The sequence below is a fragment of the Alosa sapidissima genome, chromosome 15, assembly GCF_018492685.1.
Source record: "Alosa sapidissima isolate fAloSap1 chromosome 15, fAloSap1.pri, whole genome shotgun sequence".
NCBI classification, from domain to species: Eukaryota; Metazoa; Chordata; class Actinopteri; order Clupeiformes; family Clupeidae; genus Alosa; species Alosa sapidissima.
The window spans coordinates 22,670,442-22,691,017 of NC_055971.1; the positions used below are offsets into that span (position 1 = coordinate 22,670,442).

At 43.7% G+C, this 20,576-nt stretch overlaps 2 protein-coding genes across 3 annotated transcripts in view; one reads left to right on the top strand and one right to left on the bottom strand.

Moving 5' to 3' along the window:
- pcsk7 (proprotein convertase subtilisin/kexin type 7) overlaps window positions 1–14,057 on the top strand; it is a 30,026-nt gene extending 15,969 nt beyond the window's left edge. Inside the window, exons 11-16 of the mRNA XM_042064163.1 lie at window positions 208–310; window positions 10,031–10,187; window positions 11,521–11,615; window positions 11,852–11,951; window positions 12,079–12,196; window positions 12,591–14,057. Of these exons, the coding sequence (XP_041920097.1) occupies window positions 208–310; window positions 10,031–10,187; window positions 11,521–11,615; window positions 11,852–11,951; window positions 12,079–12,196; window positions 12,591–12,854 (837 nt within the window). The 3' untranslated portion in view covers window positions 12,855–14,057. The remainder of the gene's footprint in view (window positions 1–207; window positions 311–10,030; window positions 10,188–11,520; window positions 11,616–11,851; window positions 11,952–12,078; window positions 12,197–12,590) is intronic.
- A 413-nt stretch (window positions 14,058–14,470) lies between these two features.
- On the bottom strand, window positions 14,471–19,962 carry LOC121684203 (transgelin-like). 2 transcript variants are annotated; one of them, XM_042064171.1, is made up of 6 exons: window positions 19,804–19,960; window positions 17,746–17,788; window positions 16,338–16,526; window positions 15,825–15,993; window positions 15,520–15,622; window positions 14,471–15,291 (listed from the first exon to the last, which is right to left on the bottom strand). In XM_042064171.1, the coding sequence occupies exons 2-6, from the start codon at window positions 17,755–17,757 to the stop codon at window positions 15,150–15,152; spliced, it is 615 nt and encodes a 204-aa protein (XP_041920105.1). In that variant the 5' UTR covers window positions 17,758–17,788; window positions 19,804–19,960; the 3' UTR covers window positions 14,471–15,149. The 2 variants fall into 2 exon arrangements, with proteins under 2 accessions (XP_041920105.1, XP_041920106.1); XM_042064172.1 differs by lacking the exon at window positions 17,746–17,788 and having other exon boundaries at window positions 19,804–19,962.
- Between the last annotated feature and the right edge of the window lie 614 nt (window positions 19,963–20,576).

The window sequence follows — 20,576 nt, forward strand, 5'->3', positions numbered from 1 at the left end:
TAAGTTCTGAGTTTTGCTCCTTAATGGCCTCTTTCTTCTGACCTAGATCTTTTCTATGCATGAGTAGTTTGCTCTGTGACTTTATTTGGATTCTCAATTCTCTCTGTGCGTGCGTGCGTGCGTGCGTGCGTGCGTGCGTGCCCGCGCGCATGTGCGTGTGTGTGTGTGTGTGTGTGTGTGTGTGTGTGTGTGTGTGTGTGGTCACAGGTGTGGGTGTCTGTTCCTTTTCTGGTATCCTACCAAAGCCCTGTGTTGAAAGAAGACAGGAAGATCCTGGCCTACCCCGACCAACTGGTGCTCAGCTGGAATGGTAAGTGCTATGTATGAAATGCCTGTAAGATCAACACAATATGCTACATTTGCCAAATGTAGTAGAAGGTATAGACATAGCTTTGTAAACATCATCCTGTCTTATATTCCAGTAGATTGCAGTACAGTGCTTAATGGATATTTGAAGTTCCTTTACATAGTCAAGCACACCAACAGTACATATGATTTATTATTAGTCTGTGGATGTCAGCATATGGTTTATGATTATATGCGATAACTCCGTGCCTGCAGAGGCATAGGCATCTGAGCGACCTTTACTGCATTTGATTTAAATAAAAGCAACAGCGGCTAGCTGCTCTAATGTCCGATAAATATCCCTGTGTTGATGTTAAGGCATGCATAGCTTTCAGTTTATGGGGCCCGGCCAGCTGACAGTCACACATGTCAGATATGCTGGCATTTAAATGCCTAGCAAAACACGGCGGGCTTGTTTACCTTGGAGGGAATGTTCTGGAAAGGAGCAAGGGACCCTCTGGAAGGAGTCCTGAGGACCAGTCACTGTGGCCGGGAGGCTGCTCCTCCGACTCATCTCCTGTGTGTGTGTGAGACTGACTCACAGGGGGATGGGTCTCTCTGGATGTAAACAAGACAAGGGTCGTTAAGCTGCAGAGTGCCCAAGTAAAGAGCATTGAGACCTGGGAGGGTGACGTCAATGTATAGGTGAAGGCTGTTTTAAAGATTGTGTGTGTGTGTGTGAGTGTAAGTGTGTACCGTTGGCACTCAGGGCATTGGTATAGCAGGCAGAGAGAGAGACTGAATGAGGGAGCTTCCCTAAAGACAATCAGTGGTCTGCCCTTATTAGGCAATGTTTTCCCACATCTGTGTCGCCGTGAGCACGCCAAAGTGAAGACATCCTTCTCCACCGCTTTTGTGTTTTGGCTCTTTTCTTGTCTCGGACGTGCACTTTGTTTTCGTCGAGCTGCCCCCATTCTCGTAAGCCTGTTGCCGGCTCCTCATCCATCTCCCTTCGGCAGAACGATAAGCTTTTTTTCTTGTCTCTCTCTCTACCATCACTCCTTTCTCTTCTCTCACACGTTCTCATTCTCACTGTCTGTCCAGCTCCACAGAGATATGCTTTCAATGGTTTCCCTCTGGGTCCTTTTTTCTCTCTGTGACCTTTTTTCTCTCCGTCTCTCTTTCTCTTTTCCTCTCCTCCATCCATCCATCCCTCCCTCCCTCCCTCCCTCCCTCCTTCCCTCGTCTGTTCTGTGCTGTGGAAAAGGTCAACCAGCGCTCCAGACCAGAGTAACATACCATTCTGCTCTGCAGGGCAGCACACACTCAGATGGCTCCATCCAACTCCTCCACTCCTCCTTTCCCTCCCTTTTTTCCTTCTTCTGTTTCATTCTGTTCTCTTCTCTCTCTTTTTTTTTTTTTTCTCGGGCCCCCTTCGTTAAGGCCTCTCACGTTCCAAGCTCGTGTTCCATTATTCGTGAGCGATTCCAGGGCTCACCACAACTTTCCCCCCTCTGCCCTGTGTGAGGTTCAGATATCAAGTAGAGTGCTCTTTGTGTGTGTTTGTGTGTGTGTGTGTGTGTTTGTGTGTGTGTGTGTGAGTGACAGAGAGAGTGTGTGTGTCTGTCTGTGTATGTTGTGAGGCACAAGGTTTTCTGAGGACATCCAACATGCCCGTCTTCCAGTGAACCCTTGTGAAATAATAAATGAATAGTCTTGCTCCTCCATACATCCACACAACATGGCTTTTAACATAACCAGGCTTTCTCAGGCCCACAAATACCAAGTTACCCCAGTGCATTTAAGCCAGACTCATAGAATGGTATACAATTATATTAATTGCTGGTTATTTCACATTGATATACTATGCTCGGCAGAACTTTCCTTGTACAGTTGTTAGTCCGCAGAACACGTTGTGTCCCATGTGAAATCTACTTGAGGAAGTACGTTCCTCTCGATGACCATGCAGAAGCACTGCAAGTCCTCGAGATAAGCGGAGATGGTATTTGAAAGAAAAACAGTCGTTAAAGTTGAACTGTGCTCCATGTTTAGGACTTCTGTGACTTCATGGCTTGTCAAGGAAGAGATGAGTGTACACAATCCAGCCAGGCTCGCCTTTACTCAAAATTTGAAGTGTGCGTGTGCGTGTGCGCTCCATAATTATTGCCACCTCTGCTAAAGTTTACTAAAATCGGGTATAAAAAACAATCTGTTGGTGATTTATTATAATCTCACAATGAAAAAAACTAGGAGAAATCCAGCCTTGTTGAAGGGAAGCAAATGTATTCTGAGAAAAAGGAAAATCGGTAACACTATATGGATATATGGATTATCATGAAATCATGCATGAATTAATATGATTTCTGTATTACTTTATTCCTTAATATCTCAAGAATCATCAGGAATTGACATGAGTTAATAGTTATAATTTATTATACATGAACAGCACATCACCTAAAGCATTGGGTACGGTGGGCACATCGTTATGAATTTTGATTTATTAAGCATGGTCATGATTATTTCTAGCCTGGCGAGCCAGACCCACATTAAAATGTAGGGTCTGGGCACTCACCGTTCGCAGTGCTCAGTCCGAGGGGCGGGATAATCAGTTGTCTTTCAAATTCCCTCTGCACGCAATAGGACGCAATAGGATATTTGTTTTCAAGTCGCAGGGAATTCAAGCCAAACCGTTGCAACTCTGCCATCAATCATTATGTTAAGCCCACCAAACGACTCTATACACGATTTCAATGCCCTGATTAAGTTTCGATTTCTGGAGCTCACAAGCCAACGGAGAGTTGCTAGACTAGCCCTGGCAGCAAATGTAATTTGCTGCCGCTAGGGGCGCGTCTAGGTTTCTAGGCTAGATTATTTCTTTTTCTGCCAAAAATGTGATCATCACTGCTCAAATTCTGATTTAAACACAACTTTGCAGTTCTCTAAACACATGTCACTATTCACCACTTTAGTTGAGGGGCCACAGGCATGAACAACTCAGGAGCAATTCAAAGTCAAAGTCAAAGTCTGCTTTATTGTCAATTTCTTCACATGTCAAGACATACAAAGAGATCGAAATTGCGTTTCCTACTATCCCACGGTGGAGACGAGACATATTTTACCAATTACAGTAGGTCCACAGACAAACATAACATTCAAGTAAACAATATAAAAAGTAAAAATAAGAAGGCACATACAATGAAGAAATAAGAGCAGCAAAATTTGGTAGACATACAGTACATTGCATACAGTAGACAGTCAATATAATAGTGCAAAAGTCAGGCCAATAAATGGCTGAGGTAGTTTTGTTTGACCTAAGTATGCAAGTGGCATAGTGGTGCAAGTTATGTAAGAGCAGCAGAAGTGTGTTCAGAAGTGTTCAGGACAACAGGACAACAACAACAAGTTGCAAGTGTGCAAGTGTGCAAGTGTACAAGTGGAGTAGTGCAAGTGGAGTAGTGCAAGGCAGCCATTTTGGGTCTAAAAGTCCAGGATGTTATGTAGCTGAGGGTGGAGGGGGGAGAGGGGGGGGGAGTTCAGGATCCTAACAGCCTAGTGTATGAAGCTGTTGGTGAGTCTGGTGGTGCGGGAGCGCAGGCTTCTGTACCTCTTCCCAGAGGGCAGTAGATCAAACAAATTGTGAGCGGGGTGACTTGCATCACTCACAATTTTGGTCGCCTTGCGGATGAGGTGGGAGGTGTAAATGTCCTTCAGGGAGGGGAGAGAAGCACCAATAATCCTTCCAGCTGTGTTCACTATGCGCTGCAGGGCTTTCCTGTTGTATTCAGTGCAGCTTCCGCCCCACACAGCGATACAGCTGGAGAGGATGCTCTCAATGGTGCCTCGGTAGAATGTGGTCATGATGGCTGGTGGAGCACTTGCTCGCCTGAGTTTCCGCAGGAAGTACAGGCGGCGCTGAGCTTTCTTCGCCAGTGATGCAGTGTTGGTGGTCCAGGAGAGGTCTTCACTGATGTGCACCCCCAGGAATTTGGTGCTGCTCACTCTCTCCACCACAGCACCGTCGATGGTCAGTGGCAGGTGTTGGGTGTGACCTCTACGGATTAGCCTTAAATTCATGTAATCATGATGATCATGCTTAAGAAATCATGAATTATAATGATGTACCCATCGTAACTAATGCTCTAGTTGATGTGTTGTTCATGCATGAGGTCATGAATGAGAGACTATGAACTCATGTAAATTCCTGATGATTCATAAGATATAAAGGAATGAAGTAATGCATAAATTGTGAATTGATTCATGCATTTATTTATGATTGTTCATGTACCCTTACAGTAAAGTGTTACTGGAAAATCTCATTAAGAAATAAATATTTTTAACAAAAACAGGTCGCCCACAATTATTGGCACTCCTGTTTGTAATACCTTCTTAAGCCTTCCTTTGCCAATAAAACAGCTCATAATGGCCTTTGACACCCCATAAATTTGGAGAATACAAAGCAAGGGGTTTAAGACCATTCATCTTTACAAAATCTCCCCAGATTGTCCAGATTTCTAGGTGTTCACAGGTCCACAGGTCTAGGTCCACACTTTTTGCTCTTTGACTCACCCGACTGTTGTTAATGTTTCTATGGAGTTTCTATGGAGTTCAGATCAGGGGACTGAGATGGCAATGACAGAAGCTTGATTTTGTGTTTAGTAAACCATTTTTGTTTTGTTCTGGACGTTTGCTTTGACCTGATGAATGATCCAATCATGACCCACAAGGTTCCCAAGGCCCTTGGGAATAAAAACAGCCTCACAATATCACACCCCCTCCACCATAATTCTCATTATGCCGGGCCTGACAGACTGTGTCCAAGGCTACTCAAGGCCTGTGCTGCTGAACTGGGGGAGCCACTGAAGCACATCTTCAACTGGAATCTACGTCTCGGACAAGTTCCAACACTGTGGAAGACATCATGTCTCACCCCCGTCCCTAAGAAGCCACACCCCAGTGAGCTTAATGACTTCAGGCCTGTCGCTCTAACATCACATGTGATGAAGACACTGGAGCGACTGGTCTTAGGTATGCTCAGACCCCAGGTACGCCATGCACTAGACCCGTTACAGTTTGCATACCAGGAGAAAGTGGGCGTGGACGATGCCATCACTTATCTTCTACACAGGACACATTCTCACCTAGAAAAGTGCTGTGAGAATCATGTTCTTTGATTTCTCAAGTGCTTTTAACACCATCCAACCCCTCAGACTGGGAGACAAGCTCTTGCAGATGGGTGTGGACGCTCACCTGGTAACCTGGATTACAGACTACCTGACCGAGCGACCACAGTTCGTCAGACTGAAGAACTGACTCTCTGACACTGATCAGCAGCACCGGAGCGCCACAGGGAACTGTGCTCTCTCCAGCCCTGTTCACCCTGTACACATCTGACTTCTGCTACAACACCGAGTCATGCCACATGCAGAAGTTTTCTGACGATACTGCAATTGTGGGGTATATCAGGGACGAGCAAGAGGAGGAGTACAGGAGCCTGGTGGAGGACTTTGTGCAATGGTGCAAACTCAATCATCTTCAACTTAACACTTCAAAGACCAAGGAGATGGTGGTGGATTTCCGCAGGTCTAAGCCCATTCTGCTACCAGTTCACATTGATGGGGTCAATGTGGAGGTGGTAAGCACCTACAAGTATCTGGGTCTCCACCTGGACAATAAACTGGACTGGTCAGCCAACACTGACGCACTCTACAAGAAAGGGCAGAGCAGGCTGTACTTCCTGAGGAGGCTGCGGTCCTTCAATGTGTGCAGCAAGCTCCTCAGGATGTTCTACCAGTCTGTTGTGGCCAGCATCCTCTTCTATGCAGTGGTATGCTGGGGAGGAAGCACAAAGAAGAAGGATGCTGGGCGACTTGACAGGCTGGCTCTGTAGTGGGAGCTGAACTGGAGTGCATCACTTCAATATCTGGCAAAAGGACCCTGAACAAACTGATCAACATTTTGGACAATGAATGCCATCCACTCTACAGCACTATTAAAAAGCAAAAGAGCTTGATCAGCTGGAGACTTCGCTCACTGCCATGCACAACTGAAAGGCTGAGGAAGTAATTTGTCCCCAGGGCCATTGAACTGTTTAATGCTTTACTAAAGGGAAGAGGAGAGAGACTTCTCTGCTTAGTCTGTCTGCCTCTCCACCCTCTCCATGTTTGAGTACTGACAGCCCACTACTGCTTTACTACTGTTTTCCTACTGTTTTCCTAATGTCCACAGCCTAATGTTTTTACTACTGTTTTCCTGCTACACTGTTTTTCATGCTATATTAGCACACATGATCAATGGCTTCTGCTACAATACTGAATGGCTGTAACCCTATTACCTCAACCTGTTCTTGCACTGACATAGTTTTTTTTATAGTTTTTTATATTACCTTGTCTACATTATACTTTACTCTCCTATTTGTCCATATTATTTATTCTGGTCTCTAGACCTTATTATTGCACTGTTGGACTAATGTTGGACTACTTTTTGCACCTTCACCATGACACTCACTCTCTCTTGAGCACCTCACCATGCACACAGAACTACAGGCCCCGTCACTACAAGCGTCTCATGCTTGATCACCCTCAAGCACACTGGATTTTTTTCATTTAATTTATATAGTATATTTAGTATTTATTTTTGTTAGTTTTTCTTATCTCCTACTGTCTCTATTGTACAGTGGAGTTTGGTTATATGTTTATACTTATACTTATATTTACCATTTCTGCTGTAAGTGCATGTTGTGTGTGATGTCTGTATGCTACTGAGACCCCCTGAATTTCCCCTTAGGGATCAATAAAGTATCTATCTATCTATCTATTAGGCATGGGGTTCTTTTCAGTATAGTCATTCTTCTATGTATGCAAAACCCATCTAAAGTGTTTCTTGCCAAAGAGCGCAATTTTCATTTCATCTGACAATAGACCACAATTCCAGACAAAGTCACTGTAGCATTATTTATTTAAATTTAAATTTAGTGTATTATCTTGTCTTTCCCATGCTGAAAAATGACTAGGGGATTTAGCCTCTGTCACTTTATTTTCATACCTTAGTGAAAAATAAAGTCAAGAACCACTTCTGAAAGTTCAGTCACTCTGATTAACTTAAAGAAGTAAATAGGAAAATGCTTCTGTTATATTTTGTATATAATATGTTCTAGGGATGCAAATAACTTTGGGCATATTTTTTGGTTAACATATTTATTTCCTTTTTCTCAGAATAAATTTGCTTCCCTTCAAGGTTGGATGTTTCCTCGTTGTTTTCACTGTGGGACTACAATACATTATCGAAAGATTCTTTTTTTATACCTGTTTTTAGTCAACTTTACCAAGGTGCCAATACTTATGGAGGGCACTGTACACTGATAAAATCCAAAATTAGGTATATTCCACATAAATGGATGGGATGGTTTTGACCCATTCAGGTCTTGTTTCACTTATGTGATCATCTGTTGTTGGTTGGTGTGGTTGAGTAGTTGGTAGGAATCTTGGCGTTCTTTTCCTTTTCCATTAACAGCACAAATTCAACATATTGCTTCAGCTATAGTCATGCAGTGTCCACGCGCACTCTCTCTCCTTCAGTCTTTTACCCATTTTCCTTCTCTCTATCTTACCTGTTCTGTCTAGCCATTTCTTTCTCTCTCTCTATCTTACCTGTTCTGTCTAGCCATTTCTTTCTCTCTCTCTTACTCTCTCCCCTTCCTTCTCTCTTTCTGCCCCCCCCCATATTTCTCTCTCTCTCTGTCTCTTACCTTTTTTCTTCTATCCATCCTCTCTCTCTCTCTCTCTCTCTCTCTCTCTCTCTCTCTCTCTCTCTCTCTCTCTCTCTCTCTCTCTCTCTCTCTCTCTCTCTACCCACCCCTCTCCTCAGGGAGAGTTCTTCCCTACATGGCTACGGAGTGTGTGGGAAGCATTAGTAAACAGTGGGCGAGGAAATGCCAGCGAATTACTGTACACCGCTGGAGGAATTCAGAGGAGGGGAGGAGATGAGAGGGAGAGGGGAGGTGGGGCTCAGGTCTGAGCAGAACACGCACTTACTCACATCCTAGTTCCTAGTGTACCTCTCCGATGTGTGTTATGCTTGGTTGTGTGTCTACACGCTGCACACATCAGTACACTGCTGATTACTATGTTGATGTTTAGAGAATCTTTCTTTGCCCCTGAAAAGGTGATGTGGAGTCTGTCCTCTTATTTAATAAAAAAAAAAAAAAAGCGAGTGGGAGAGTGGGGTGGGATCCGGAAAGGACCACGGGGCGGGAATCGAACCCGGGTCGCCGGCGTACGGTGTAGGTGCCTCAGCCAGTTGCACCACGGCTGGGGCCTTAATTTTATTTTTTAATGTAAATGAAATCTACTAGTTACCTAAAGCGGTATAGTAAATATGAATTACACTTTTTTTTAATTACATTTACGGTAGACATTCATATTTCTAAATTGAATTGATTATAAACACTGCTATCAGAGGATTAGAGAGGAGCAGGGTCTTAAATACTCGGTGAAGTGCAGTAGAAGTGGTAGAAGAGGGGGGTGTGGGGAAGGAAGAGGGGGAAGTGCATGGGGAATGCACGTTAGGTGTGTTGGGGTTTTAGAAGATTCAGGAGAGGAGGTACTCTCAGAACAACTGGGACTTCAAGAGCTTCTTGAAGATAGAGAGGGACCCCTGCTCTTGTAGCAATTGGCAGGTCAATCAGGGTTGACGTGTTTGTAGGCCCGGTAGTGCCAGATGACTTTCCTTGTAGGCTCGCGAGCTGCATGCGGCTCTTTGCCTCCTCTCGTGCGGCTCGCGGCTGCTCAACTGATGTTCTCACTTCTTGGATTTATAGTTTTTTATTTTTTGAAATAGCCTATATTTCTAGTAAATGAAAATGCTTTTCATAAGTTGATAGTACTGGTAATAGTTAGGCTGCAATGTTATGTTATAGAAATCTAGCCCATAAAGAAGCAGAAACGTTTGTTTCTTTAGCCAGGTGTAATGCTACTGTTGCAATCAGGAAAACCCTGATGCTAAGAGTAGCCTAAATAGAAAGAGGAACACAGACATTCAAAGGGAGGATTAATCTTTTTTGTAGGCTAGCATAAGCCTTCTGGTTGATATGTCAACATAACCAAAATAACACCGTTAAAAAACGTGTTTAACACGTTAGTTTGGTACTTGGTATACCAGACTTAACTGATGCATAAAGCTTCAAACCTGAACATTTCCCAAAGGCACTGACCTTTGCAAGTACAAGGTAAAGGTAGGATACATAGACGTCAGTCAGAGAAGCAGACACTCAACGGAACATTTGACGGTCACATTGGCATCTTATCAGTTGTTACATCGGAGCATTCTCATGCTAATAAGTCATTCAGTGATGGGGAATTTGTAATGTGTGTCAGATATCTTTGCGGCTCTTTTGAGTTGTGTTGAAATTTTTTTTGGCTCTTCATGCTGGACTGGTTGGCCACCCCAGTTGTAGAGCAATTAAGTAGATGGGAACAGACCCAGCCATCACTTTGTAAACAAGCATTAGTGACTTAACCTTGATGCGGGTGGCAATGGGTAACCAGTGGAGAGCAATGAATTAAAACCCAGCGCTAAAAGTTGGCCTCTGACACAGGTTGTCTGTCAGAGCACATCTAGCCAAAGCTAATAAAAGTTTGATCATAATAATAATAATAATGGTTCTCAGGCAAATATTTGACATGTGTATGTTATGTCTGAGGTGATGAATACTGTAATAAATCATTGCCTGTTGTGTCTTCACCCTCAGTAACTGCAGCAGACCTGAAGCAATCAGGCATGAAGACCTTGGAGCATGTGTCGGTCACCGTGACGATGGCACACCCCCACCGTGGTAACGTAGAGATTGTGCTGCACTGCCCGAGTGGGATGTCCTCTCTCATCGGGGCCCGCCGGGCCCTGGACTCGTGAGTGCCCTCACATACTCATGTCTGTCCCCTCACATGTGTGTTACAGCTATGGGAGCTGTAGGAGTTTAACAGCTAATGGGAGTCTCTGCTTCCTCCATAAAATGGAACAGACCATTTGACTTCTATTGCTTCCAAAGGAGACAAGACTGTGAGAAAAAATCAAGTCAATAGCAAATATAGACATGTAACCTATGACTTTTTGTTTTGACCACCGATAGACCACCTGTACAGTGTGAATAAAACAATAAATTGAGTAAAACAGGTTATTAACTCCACCTCAACTAAATAATAGATTATGAAATGTAAATAATAATATATTTTTTTATTATATGGCTCTTCACAATGCTAGTAGAACGCTCCATTGACTTGAATGGGATTTCCCAACGTTCTACAGTAAAATAAATTCATGTAATTACCGCTGCAAACATATAATTACCGCTGTCAATGGCAACGGGTTTTGTGCTGCTGATCATATCACCGCAAGTATTTGGGTCACTTCTTGCATTGGAACTTCATTGCAAGAACAACATCAAGTGAAAGCAGACGGTTGATCAGCTGTGTTCTAAAGAATGTTTGATTCAAGTTCAGCGTGTGTTGTGAACTATTTGTTTCTCAGCAAAAGCCACAAGTATAAAGAGACATATCGTGAAGTTTATTTTTTCGTTTTGGCAAGTAGCCGTATAATAAGCGGGATAATGTATAGAACGCCGGTCATTATGGGGAAAATAAGTTCCATAAGTTACATAATTTGGGCCTGGCTCACAGTCACTCTACTAGTTCATCCCTTCCCAGATGAGTGGGAGCAGTTATAAAAGCTATAAACCTGTGGATTTAGAATGTTTATAAATCTATAGACTTAGAATGGGATATCATTGAAGTTCTTGACTTGCTTTTTGGCACCAACCCTCTTAAAGCCGTCTGCTCTTGGAGGAAAACAAAGTAGTGATTACTAGAACAATCTCCCTACAAAGAGTACTAGGCTACGCTGACAAAAGATGTGATGTAATCCTGTTTATATTAAACAAGGCAGGTACTGAGAAGCATTGAGCTCACAGGCACCTTGCATAGACAACAACAGTAGTAGCAGCTTGAAAGAACAAGAAAATCTGTGATTACATCAAATGAAACCAAATCCAAATTATGGATGTAGGAATAAAGATTATGATTTTGTTTACATTTTTGGAATGTCAAATGTGTTTACGAGCATTAAAGCTGTTTGTGCAAACGCTTGAGATGAACACCGCAGGCAGAACGTCCAACTGCTCTAGCCAGGAGAGGGACCCTGTGTAAAATACAACCCTGAAGCCATTTGTGTCTTTCACACCCACAGCGATACCTCTGGCTACATGGACTGGACCTTCTCCACGGTGCGCTGCTGGGGAGAGAGGGCTGAGGGCCAGTACTCCGTGCTCATCACTGACCACAGTACGTCAACTCTCTCAACACAGACCATCACACACAGACCACCACACCATTGACCAGCCTGATCTCTGGTTTCTGTGTAAAACTGTTGTCGTGTTTTTTATCCGTGATTGATGCTGTGCTCTCCCTATCAAGGATTCTCATGCGCATAGCTATGCACAAGCTTAGTAGTAAAGCCGCAAACTGATCCTAGTGAATCCCGGTCTTGGATCATTGTGTAATGTTTTGGTTGGTTTCAGCCCCAGGAGAACAGAGCAAGTCGTTGGGCACTCTAAACCACTGGAAGCTCACGCTCTACGGCTCCTCCATGTCAGATGAGGAGGTGAAGCAGAGACAAAGGTGAGGTTACCGTGTGGTTTGACAATGTGTTACATAAAACGAGAATACGTGCTTCATAGATCACGTGGCCTTGTTGGTAATTTCTTTTATTGATTGTTTGTTTGTTTGTTTGTTTGTTGATGGACAGCCTTGTGAAGGAGGCCATGGGTGGCCAGTACCTGAACAGCAGCTTCTCCTTGCCCTGCCCGCCTGGCCTGGACATCGCCCCTGAGAAGGTGCACCCTCTGACCTCCAACAGCCTTAAGGTAATACTCCCAAACTATGCTGTTGTTGATTAATACGTCAGTTATCTTGGGGGGGGGGGGGGGGGGGGGGGGGTAAAAGCTAAATTACGTTTTGAAGATGATAAGTCATAATGAATATCCTAGCTAATAGCTAACAATAGGACATTATATTTTGCTGGCTGAACATTCCTCAGTGTTAATGATGACTATTAGTAATGTTATCAACAAGAGGTCTTCTGCTCTTGCCAGACGGTTCTTGCCAGATCATTCCTCAATGCCAGATACCAGCTGCTGCAGTGTTGTGTTTCTCATTTTTGGCATCTCACATTCAGAGTAAATGTTGTGTCTAGTTTGTGCCTAACTCTCTCTCTTTGTCTCTGACTATGTGTGTGTGTGTGTCTGTGTGTGCTTGCAGTCTCTGCTGCTGCTGGGCTGCTTTGCGCTCTTCTGGTCACTGTACTACACAATGGAGGTGGCCTTGGCCCACCTGGACCTGCGGGAGCTGTGGAGAGGTCGGCGGAGCCGCACGCCGGACGGCTTCCAGGCCGTGCGGTTGGAGGAGGGCCCTGAGCTGGAGCTGCAGCGCGTGGTCAACACGGACACCAAGGTGCCTGTGATCGCTGGTGACGTGACTGCGTACTCGGACTCGGGCAAGGGGTCTCCCACAGACTCGGACTAGGACTCGGCGAGGGGACATCATGTTACGGCCACACGCGACCGACCCTCCCCCACCCCACCCTGCCCATAATCATCACCCAGCAGCCTACAGACTGCCCCCCTCCCCCTCTCCCCTAGTGTGGTCAGTCTCTCTGCCACGTTGACTGAGGGGAGCTCACACTCAAGCTGTTCTGTGCTAGAAACAAAAAAAAAATGTTGGGTGGAGTTTGGGGGGTTTGGGTGTATGGTCCTGACATTGTTGGGTCTTTTTTGTTTTGAAAGGGGGTTGGGGGTAGCAGGTACTGATGAACTGGGGGATATCAATCAATATCCTGTGGCATCCCCATGAGCAGCGTTGCTGGAAATGGCGTCAGACATTTTATTGTCTGACGTTTCAAGATGCCCTCCTCCAGGGTCTGCAAGGATGGTACTAGACCAATTCTGTGTCTCAGAAGGGATTGTGCAGACTGACCTTAAAGGTTGGCCCAGATCCAAATTCCCCATCGGACTCAAAAGAGGACTCGCTCCCTGCCTTGACCAACCGCTAAAGTGCACTATGGTTGCTTTAAAATGCTGCATACACACACAAGTCATGTGGGAGTGAGTGAGTGTGAGTAAGTGTGAGTGAGAGTATGTGTATTGGGGTGGAGAGGTGGAGGGAAACGTGTGTGTGTGTGTGTGTGTGTGTGTGTGTGGTGTTTATGTGGGCTGAACTGTAAAAAATCAAGTTGTGTCTTACAGAGTGCTATATTTTTATTAAATTATCTACTTTTTGCAACATCAATCAGTGTTGATGTTCAGGGGTTTAGAAAGTATTGTGTTATAATAAACAAAGTATACACACACTAATGCACACTATCCAGAAGGTGTGTCTGCTGTGCAGCTATATTGGACTTTTTCCTCAAGATTTCTATTAAACTGATTTTCACTGAGGTTAACTTGGACTTGGAGCAATGACCCAAAGACTGAGTTTAACACAGCTGGTCTGATCAAGCTCAATAAAGATGACTTGACTATAGAGTGTGTTGTATTGTCTCTGTTACACATTGAGGTTTAAACGTGTGGTGGGTCTCTATCTGTTTGGGTTCCTGAGGCAACGGCTAGAGAAGGTTACGAGACTACAGATTTGTCTCTGGTGTTGATTTGATATGATGTCATCTGCCTTTGTTTTTATCACTAGTTGCAAGTACAAGTCCAAGCAAATAAAATTTTCTGTTAAGGCCTACCATGTTTGTAATTATTTTCTTTTAAAGAAAGTCCTATGTGTAGTTATGGGGCAATTCTGTGCAAAACTGTCACATCTATAATGCCAACTAAATGCCATGGTATTTGTATGATGCGAATGATTGATCATGTAAAAAAAGTGTTTCATGTAAGTTCTACCAAGAAGAGTGAATGCTCAAATTTCAAGTACTCATCACATCATACCATACCATGGCATTGTGTTGCCGTTATGGACGTGACAGTTTTGTGTGGAATTGGCCTGTGATTAGTTACAGATATTTATAGCAACAGCTATTATTAGCTACAGCTAATCATACTGGTCCATATACATCACATTGTAGAACTTTTAAGTGGAAAGCCCTTGTGACCACTATGAATGGGATTTTAACCCAATAGGGAAATTTGAGACGAGACTTTTTTTTAAGTTCACCATTTAATTAGACAAAGTAGAAAAACACAAGGCTGTTTCAGGGTTGATGACAAGATAGCCAAATATGGCAACCACATTAAAGCATTCAAATCTAGTCCAAATTCTGGCATTGTACCATTATGATTAAAACCTTGTGAACAAATGCATTCAGCATACTTAAATCTAAGCTTTCGTAAAGCATGCACAATCATTTTAACTCTTTTGATAACCTTTGGTCATCTGGCCGAAATTTAGGAACATATTTAACTTTGTGAAATTACATCACATACATGTAATTTAAATATTACAACATAGAGCAAGCACTGTGAAGAACTTGATAATCCATTGCCTGAGCTTGCAGTGAACGTAAATAAGAGAGAAACAGCCAAATGTATGACTTGGTTAGATGTATCGGTCATTCCTAATTTGGTAAGCTATTACAGTGTCTTTATGTTTGTATAGGACTTGGTATTATGGACACAAGGCTATGCTTAAGACTGTACTGTAATTCTTAACATGTATCTATCATGAGGGGAACTTGCACTGGTCCTATCTGCATATCTGCATAGACACTGGGAAGATTAATGGGATGCAGTGCTTGTCCCGGCTACAGAGAGGCGGGGGGGGTCAGGGGACAGGAAGGGACAGAATGGGGTGTTTTTAGGCTGGTCAAGGTTGGCCAGTTTAGCTCATGATTTGCCGGGGTCGTCCATATGACATGCCAGACTGGGAAGCTCCCTTGTTGGAGCCCATCTGCAGGCCGATGACGTTCTTTCCGTCCTTGATCTGGGAGTCAGAAAAGTCTCTGCGGTTCTCCTGAGCTTTCCTGCAGAGGTTGCACAAAAACAGCTCAGTTATGTTTTGAGGCACTGAAATAAGCAGAATCAATAAGTATAACCAGCTTTGGCTAAAACACCAAGAACATATCATTACCATCAAAATCTCATCTAAATAACCACTGATAACCACTGAGTTACCAGTACTATGGACATCTGTAGCAGGCTGGTAGTATTTTTGAAAGGTTTGATGGCAGTATCCTCAAGAGCTGACTTACTTGAAGAACCAGTCAGGATTACCCTTAAACGATCCATCCTCGTTGCTGACTGCGATGCTGCCAACAGCCATCAGTGTTCTTTGCACTGAAGCGAGATCCTTTCCTGCAATTACACATGAGATCATGACAATTTTGACAAAAATATTTTTTTAATACTAAGACTTAAGCAGCAAAACATTAAGAAGTGTTTTATCCAGTTCTATCAAACTGCAGTTTTTCAAAGCACTTGTCAGCAGTGGCTATTAGGCTGTAGCCTACATCTTCAAAATATGTTCCAAAAGTTTCCTCAAGTTTGTTTTTCTTGCCTTCCCAAAGATCCACTGTCTGGAACATGTCAGTTTTCTGGACACCAAAGCGCTCGGCAGCATTGAGGAACTGGGAGATCTGCTCCATCTGTTTGAAGGCCATATCTGATTTCTGGATCTTCTTAACGTGTTTGTCGGCGCAAACGCTATTAATGAGCTCACTCAGAACCTGAGAGATTGAGTGGAGACAAGGGAGAGTTTCAGGTACCATGAATCACTGAATGACCACAAGTACATATATGGGGATTGGGAACGAGAACCAGAGGTCACAGAGTCTGGGTCTGCATCAAGCGATTTCCCATGCTCACGACGTCTGGCCATCGTATCACTTGGCTGCCGCCATGGTCTCCAAAACAAAGTCTCTCAACTTTGTTGCTAGACTCATAATAAAGAGGGGGAGGGGTGTTGTTAGGGAGATAATCTCTAATGGGCTCTTTCTGAGGGTTGCCATGGTGAATTGGTTGAGTGAGATTCAACATTCACTGCTGTGCGATTTATTTTTAGGTCACTCACACATCCATCCTTGAGCCAGGCCTGGAAACCCAGCTTGCCAGCCTCGGGCTTGCCCACTCCAGAACCACACTGGGCAATGATCCACTGCACCAGACGCTCCTCCAGCTCGGGGTCGTACTTCTTGTCGATCTTCCCCTGGACCTCACGACTCATGCCGTAGGATGGACCCTTGTTGGCCATGCCTATGTTCTACCATTCAGACAGTGGTGGAGAGACGAAGTGAAAGACACAGTTAAATCAGAGGATGGATGAGAGGACTGACCAGTCCCAGAGTCTGAAAATCCCCATGGACTCAATTTTATCTCTTTTTGGTGTATATAAAACAAACATTTTGACTGGAATGTGATACTGATAAGATCCTGAGAAACAAGTGAGGCTTCTGGTAAACCATTTCAAATTCATGTCCAGGTCTGATGGCCAAATGCAGTGCTAATTTAATTTGATATCCATGATGAACAATCATATTGTTGAGGCATAACCCCTCACAGAATTATACTTATCCTGTACTGGAATCGTGTGGTGTCTGGTATGAAAAAATGGATAATTGACAACAGTCATGTTGTCAATTATCCACCAAATAGGTTAGGTCAATTGGCCTCATTGTGTGTGTGTGTGTGTGTGTGTGTGTGTGTGTGTGTGTGTGTGTGTGTGTGAGTGTGTGAGTTGCCTCATTCTGTTCCCCTATTCTTATACATGTAAAACTAAGTAAACTTGTGTTTTGCATGTCAGTGCTTCTATCTTCCCTGGACTATTGGAACCAGCCAGTGATACCACTCTTACTGTTGTTGGATCTTCCTCCCCTGAAAAAGGTAACTTGTTAGCTTTGCTTCAAGCCACCCTTGTGAGATTACAGCCAGACTTATATAATGCAGAGAAAAGCAGGCAAGTATGGACAGATGCTGCATAATGCACATACTGTATATGTTGAATTGTAAAGATACGATTCGTCTTCTCCCATCTCATTCACATACACACAGATATATGACATACACACATCATAGCTGATAGGCATGTGAAAGGCGTGTATTTGTTTGTTGGAGCTTTGTTGAAGGCATCAGTTTCAATCACCACACAAATAGCGGTCTCCAAGTGCACACCAGCTGAGCTTATTCCCATTTTGGGAAATCTAAATGTTTGTGTAATAGCTTTTCCAATCGTCTAGGAACAGGTGCTGTGCAGTAGGAGAGTTCTTGAGCATGTTTTCACGTTCAATTTGTTGACATTCCTGTTTTTACTCTTCTCAGAACACACACATGAGAAACTCACCCCTGGAAAGCAGCCATACTTTACACTCATATACAATTCACACTTATAAACAGCCATCAGTACATTAAAAAAAAAAACAGTTGCAGTTCCCAGACACAGCCAACAGCGAAGCTGATGAAAATGAAACCTTAAGCACGTTCACCTGTTGTGCCATCTTGATGTCAGGGTATCACGGCTCTCTGGGCCTGGAGGTCAAAGGTCAAAGTTTACCAGTCAAGCCCTAAGAGTGTGCAAGACAACTCTCTGGGAGGGCCCACCAGCTAGCATGAGTTCCTGGAGCAACCAGGGCAGTGGAACTGAACTATTTTTATTGCCTCTTCTCTATTTTTATAAGAACATGACAATGAGGGACTATTTCCCCAGTATTTTGTGAGTCAGCGCCTAACTTTATGCTTGTTTCTTTAACTTGAGGAGAAACCATGGCCTAATGTAACACAATAAGGAGCTGTTATCTTTCATTCCGCTGGAATGTGTGTTTATTTCTTTGACTTAATGAGGAATCCCAGAGTTCCATGTCAGGCTTTTCCCAGTGTACTGCAAAAGCCCTATCTTCTTCAGGACCCTTGCTAACAGGATGTCAGATAATGCCCCTCTCTTCCTCTGTATTTCCTTCTTCCTGTTTTGCCCTCCGAGTCTGATCAACTGATCTTAGCACTGTCACACACTGTCCTTCCATCACTGGCATTCTTTGTTCGAACGCAGGGACAGCTGTGCCATCATGCCACCATTATGGAGGGTTGGCATGCTTGTATGACATCAGCTGAAGCACATCAAAGTCCCTGGAACAGCGTTAATTGCTACCAGTCATCAGTACAAAACTCTTGCATGCATGAGAGTCTTGTTAGATCCTTACTGATATTTAGACAATAGCCTGTCACTGTAGTGTGAATTGAAGATAAAGAGGTATTTATAGTGGACAGGGCATCTCCCTGTTGTAGCTGGACATATCCCAGGTCATGGAGACTCTATCCTTATGTACTGGATAAACTCTCAAACAAATTATCATAATTTGTCTGAGTAAATGTGTGTGTGTGTGTGTGTGTGTGCGCGTGTGCGTGTGTGTGTGTGTGTGTGTGTGTGTGTGTGTGTGTGTGTGCGCGTGTGTGTGTGTGTGTGTGTGTGTGTGTGTGTGTGTGTGTGTGCGCGCGCACATGCGTCTATGAGTTTGCGTGTGTCCTGAGTATCCATGATATAATCTTGGTTCCATACACATTTAATTGCTTTGTGTGTTTTTTCCCAATAACCATGGCTACAGACAGAGTTGTCGGCCACTGGCTAGTCTGCAGGACAAGAAAAAACTCGTCTGGAGACCACATCGGTGAACTGTGTCTGCCTCTATGATGTAATAATGTGGGCTGTGGCGTGTCAATGCAATGGAATGCAGGCAACTTTATCTCTTTTTGGGTCAGCCCTCGCCTACTGTTGCCCCTGCGCCACTGCTACCAGTGCTGCCACCGAGTGCATCCTGGCTCTGTAAGAGAACTACAGTCTCTCTAAAGCTGTTCAAGCTCTGTGAAGCAGTGTACGGTCTACTTCATAGTACCAGTTTCCCAGAAATGGATTAAGTCTAGTTCTAGACGTAGGCTAAAAGATCAGTAGAGATCTTCAGTGAAGTTCTGTTTTAGTCTAGGACTTTACCAAAGCCAGGCCAAACTACCAGTAATGACATAACCCATTTCCATGTGTGGGGAGTTTACAGCGGTCATTTCCATAAATGATGATAAGTATGCTCCATATCAAAGGCAACACTGTGTGTCTCTCAGCAAGACATGATGTATCCCTATGACACTGCAAATGTCAGAGCTGTTGAAACAAAGTCAACTCAAAATGCATTACAGTGCAAACTCCAAACTCAAAAACCCTGCATGAAATATCAATGACAATACCCTGTTTTAACAGAATACAGGTGACTTGCAGAAGTCCAGAAGACTAAAGGCCATCACTTCTAAACAGCTTGAGTGACTGTTTCACTGCTTTACATGATATTACTCAAAACCTACTTGGAAGTGACTTTTTGCCTTGACCTTCAATTTAAAAGACTAAAAATAAAAGAAGTCTGCCCTTAACTCCTGTCCAACCAATCATTGCTAGACACACAGAATAAAAATTCAAGCAACAAGTAAATGAATGTGCCAATGAAAATTAAACTTTCCATTGTATCTCCATGATCCATGAAAATGAGAAAGAGAATGATACTCACTGTCTGAAAGGATGAAGATAATTTCTTCTCAAGGTCCTGGAGGTGCTGGAAGGGGATGTTTATAAGTGGGACTGCGCGTGCCTCCGAGAGTGTGTGTGTGTTTTATGTGTGGCTGATTCCTCCTCCTGAGAAGTGCCGGTTGAAAAGAGGGTGAGCTGAAATGACTTCACCACCAAACCAAGAGGGAGGGAGAGGACCAAAAGGCAGAAAGGAAACCATAGCCTTAAAAGGATATGGTCCTTCTGTGCAAGCCTTCCTCTCTCCATTGCTCTCTCTCTCACACTCTCTCTCTCCTTCTCTCTCTTTCTCCATCTCTCTGTCACTTTAGCCTTTTTCTTTTTTACTGTCCTCCCTGGTAAAAAAATGGATCCTTATTTGGGGCTAGGGAGTGAGAAGAGCACAGCCAAGAGGTTTTGGTTTGGTCTGAGTGATGAATTTTCCAAATATTTCACCACAGCACTGCATCTCTAGCCAAGATGGAGGGCGAGAGAAAGGGGAGCTGCATTCTCAGGGCCATTAGACATGGAGAAGAACAATGATCGACAGGACAGATAGATAGGCTGGATAGATAGATAGATAGATAAATAAATAGATAGATAGATAGATAGATAGAGAGAGAGAATGAAAATGAAAAGTTCAACATATGAATGCTTCACAGAACTTTTATACGTGGTAAGATGGAAGTGTAGGTGTGATGATGGGGGTTATACTTTGTGTTTGAAATATACATGTCAATTCATAAACAACCATATCGGACAGTAGAACAGCTGTGG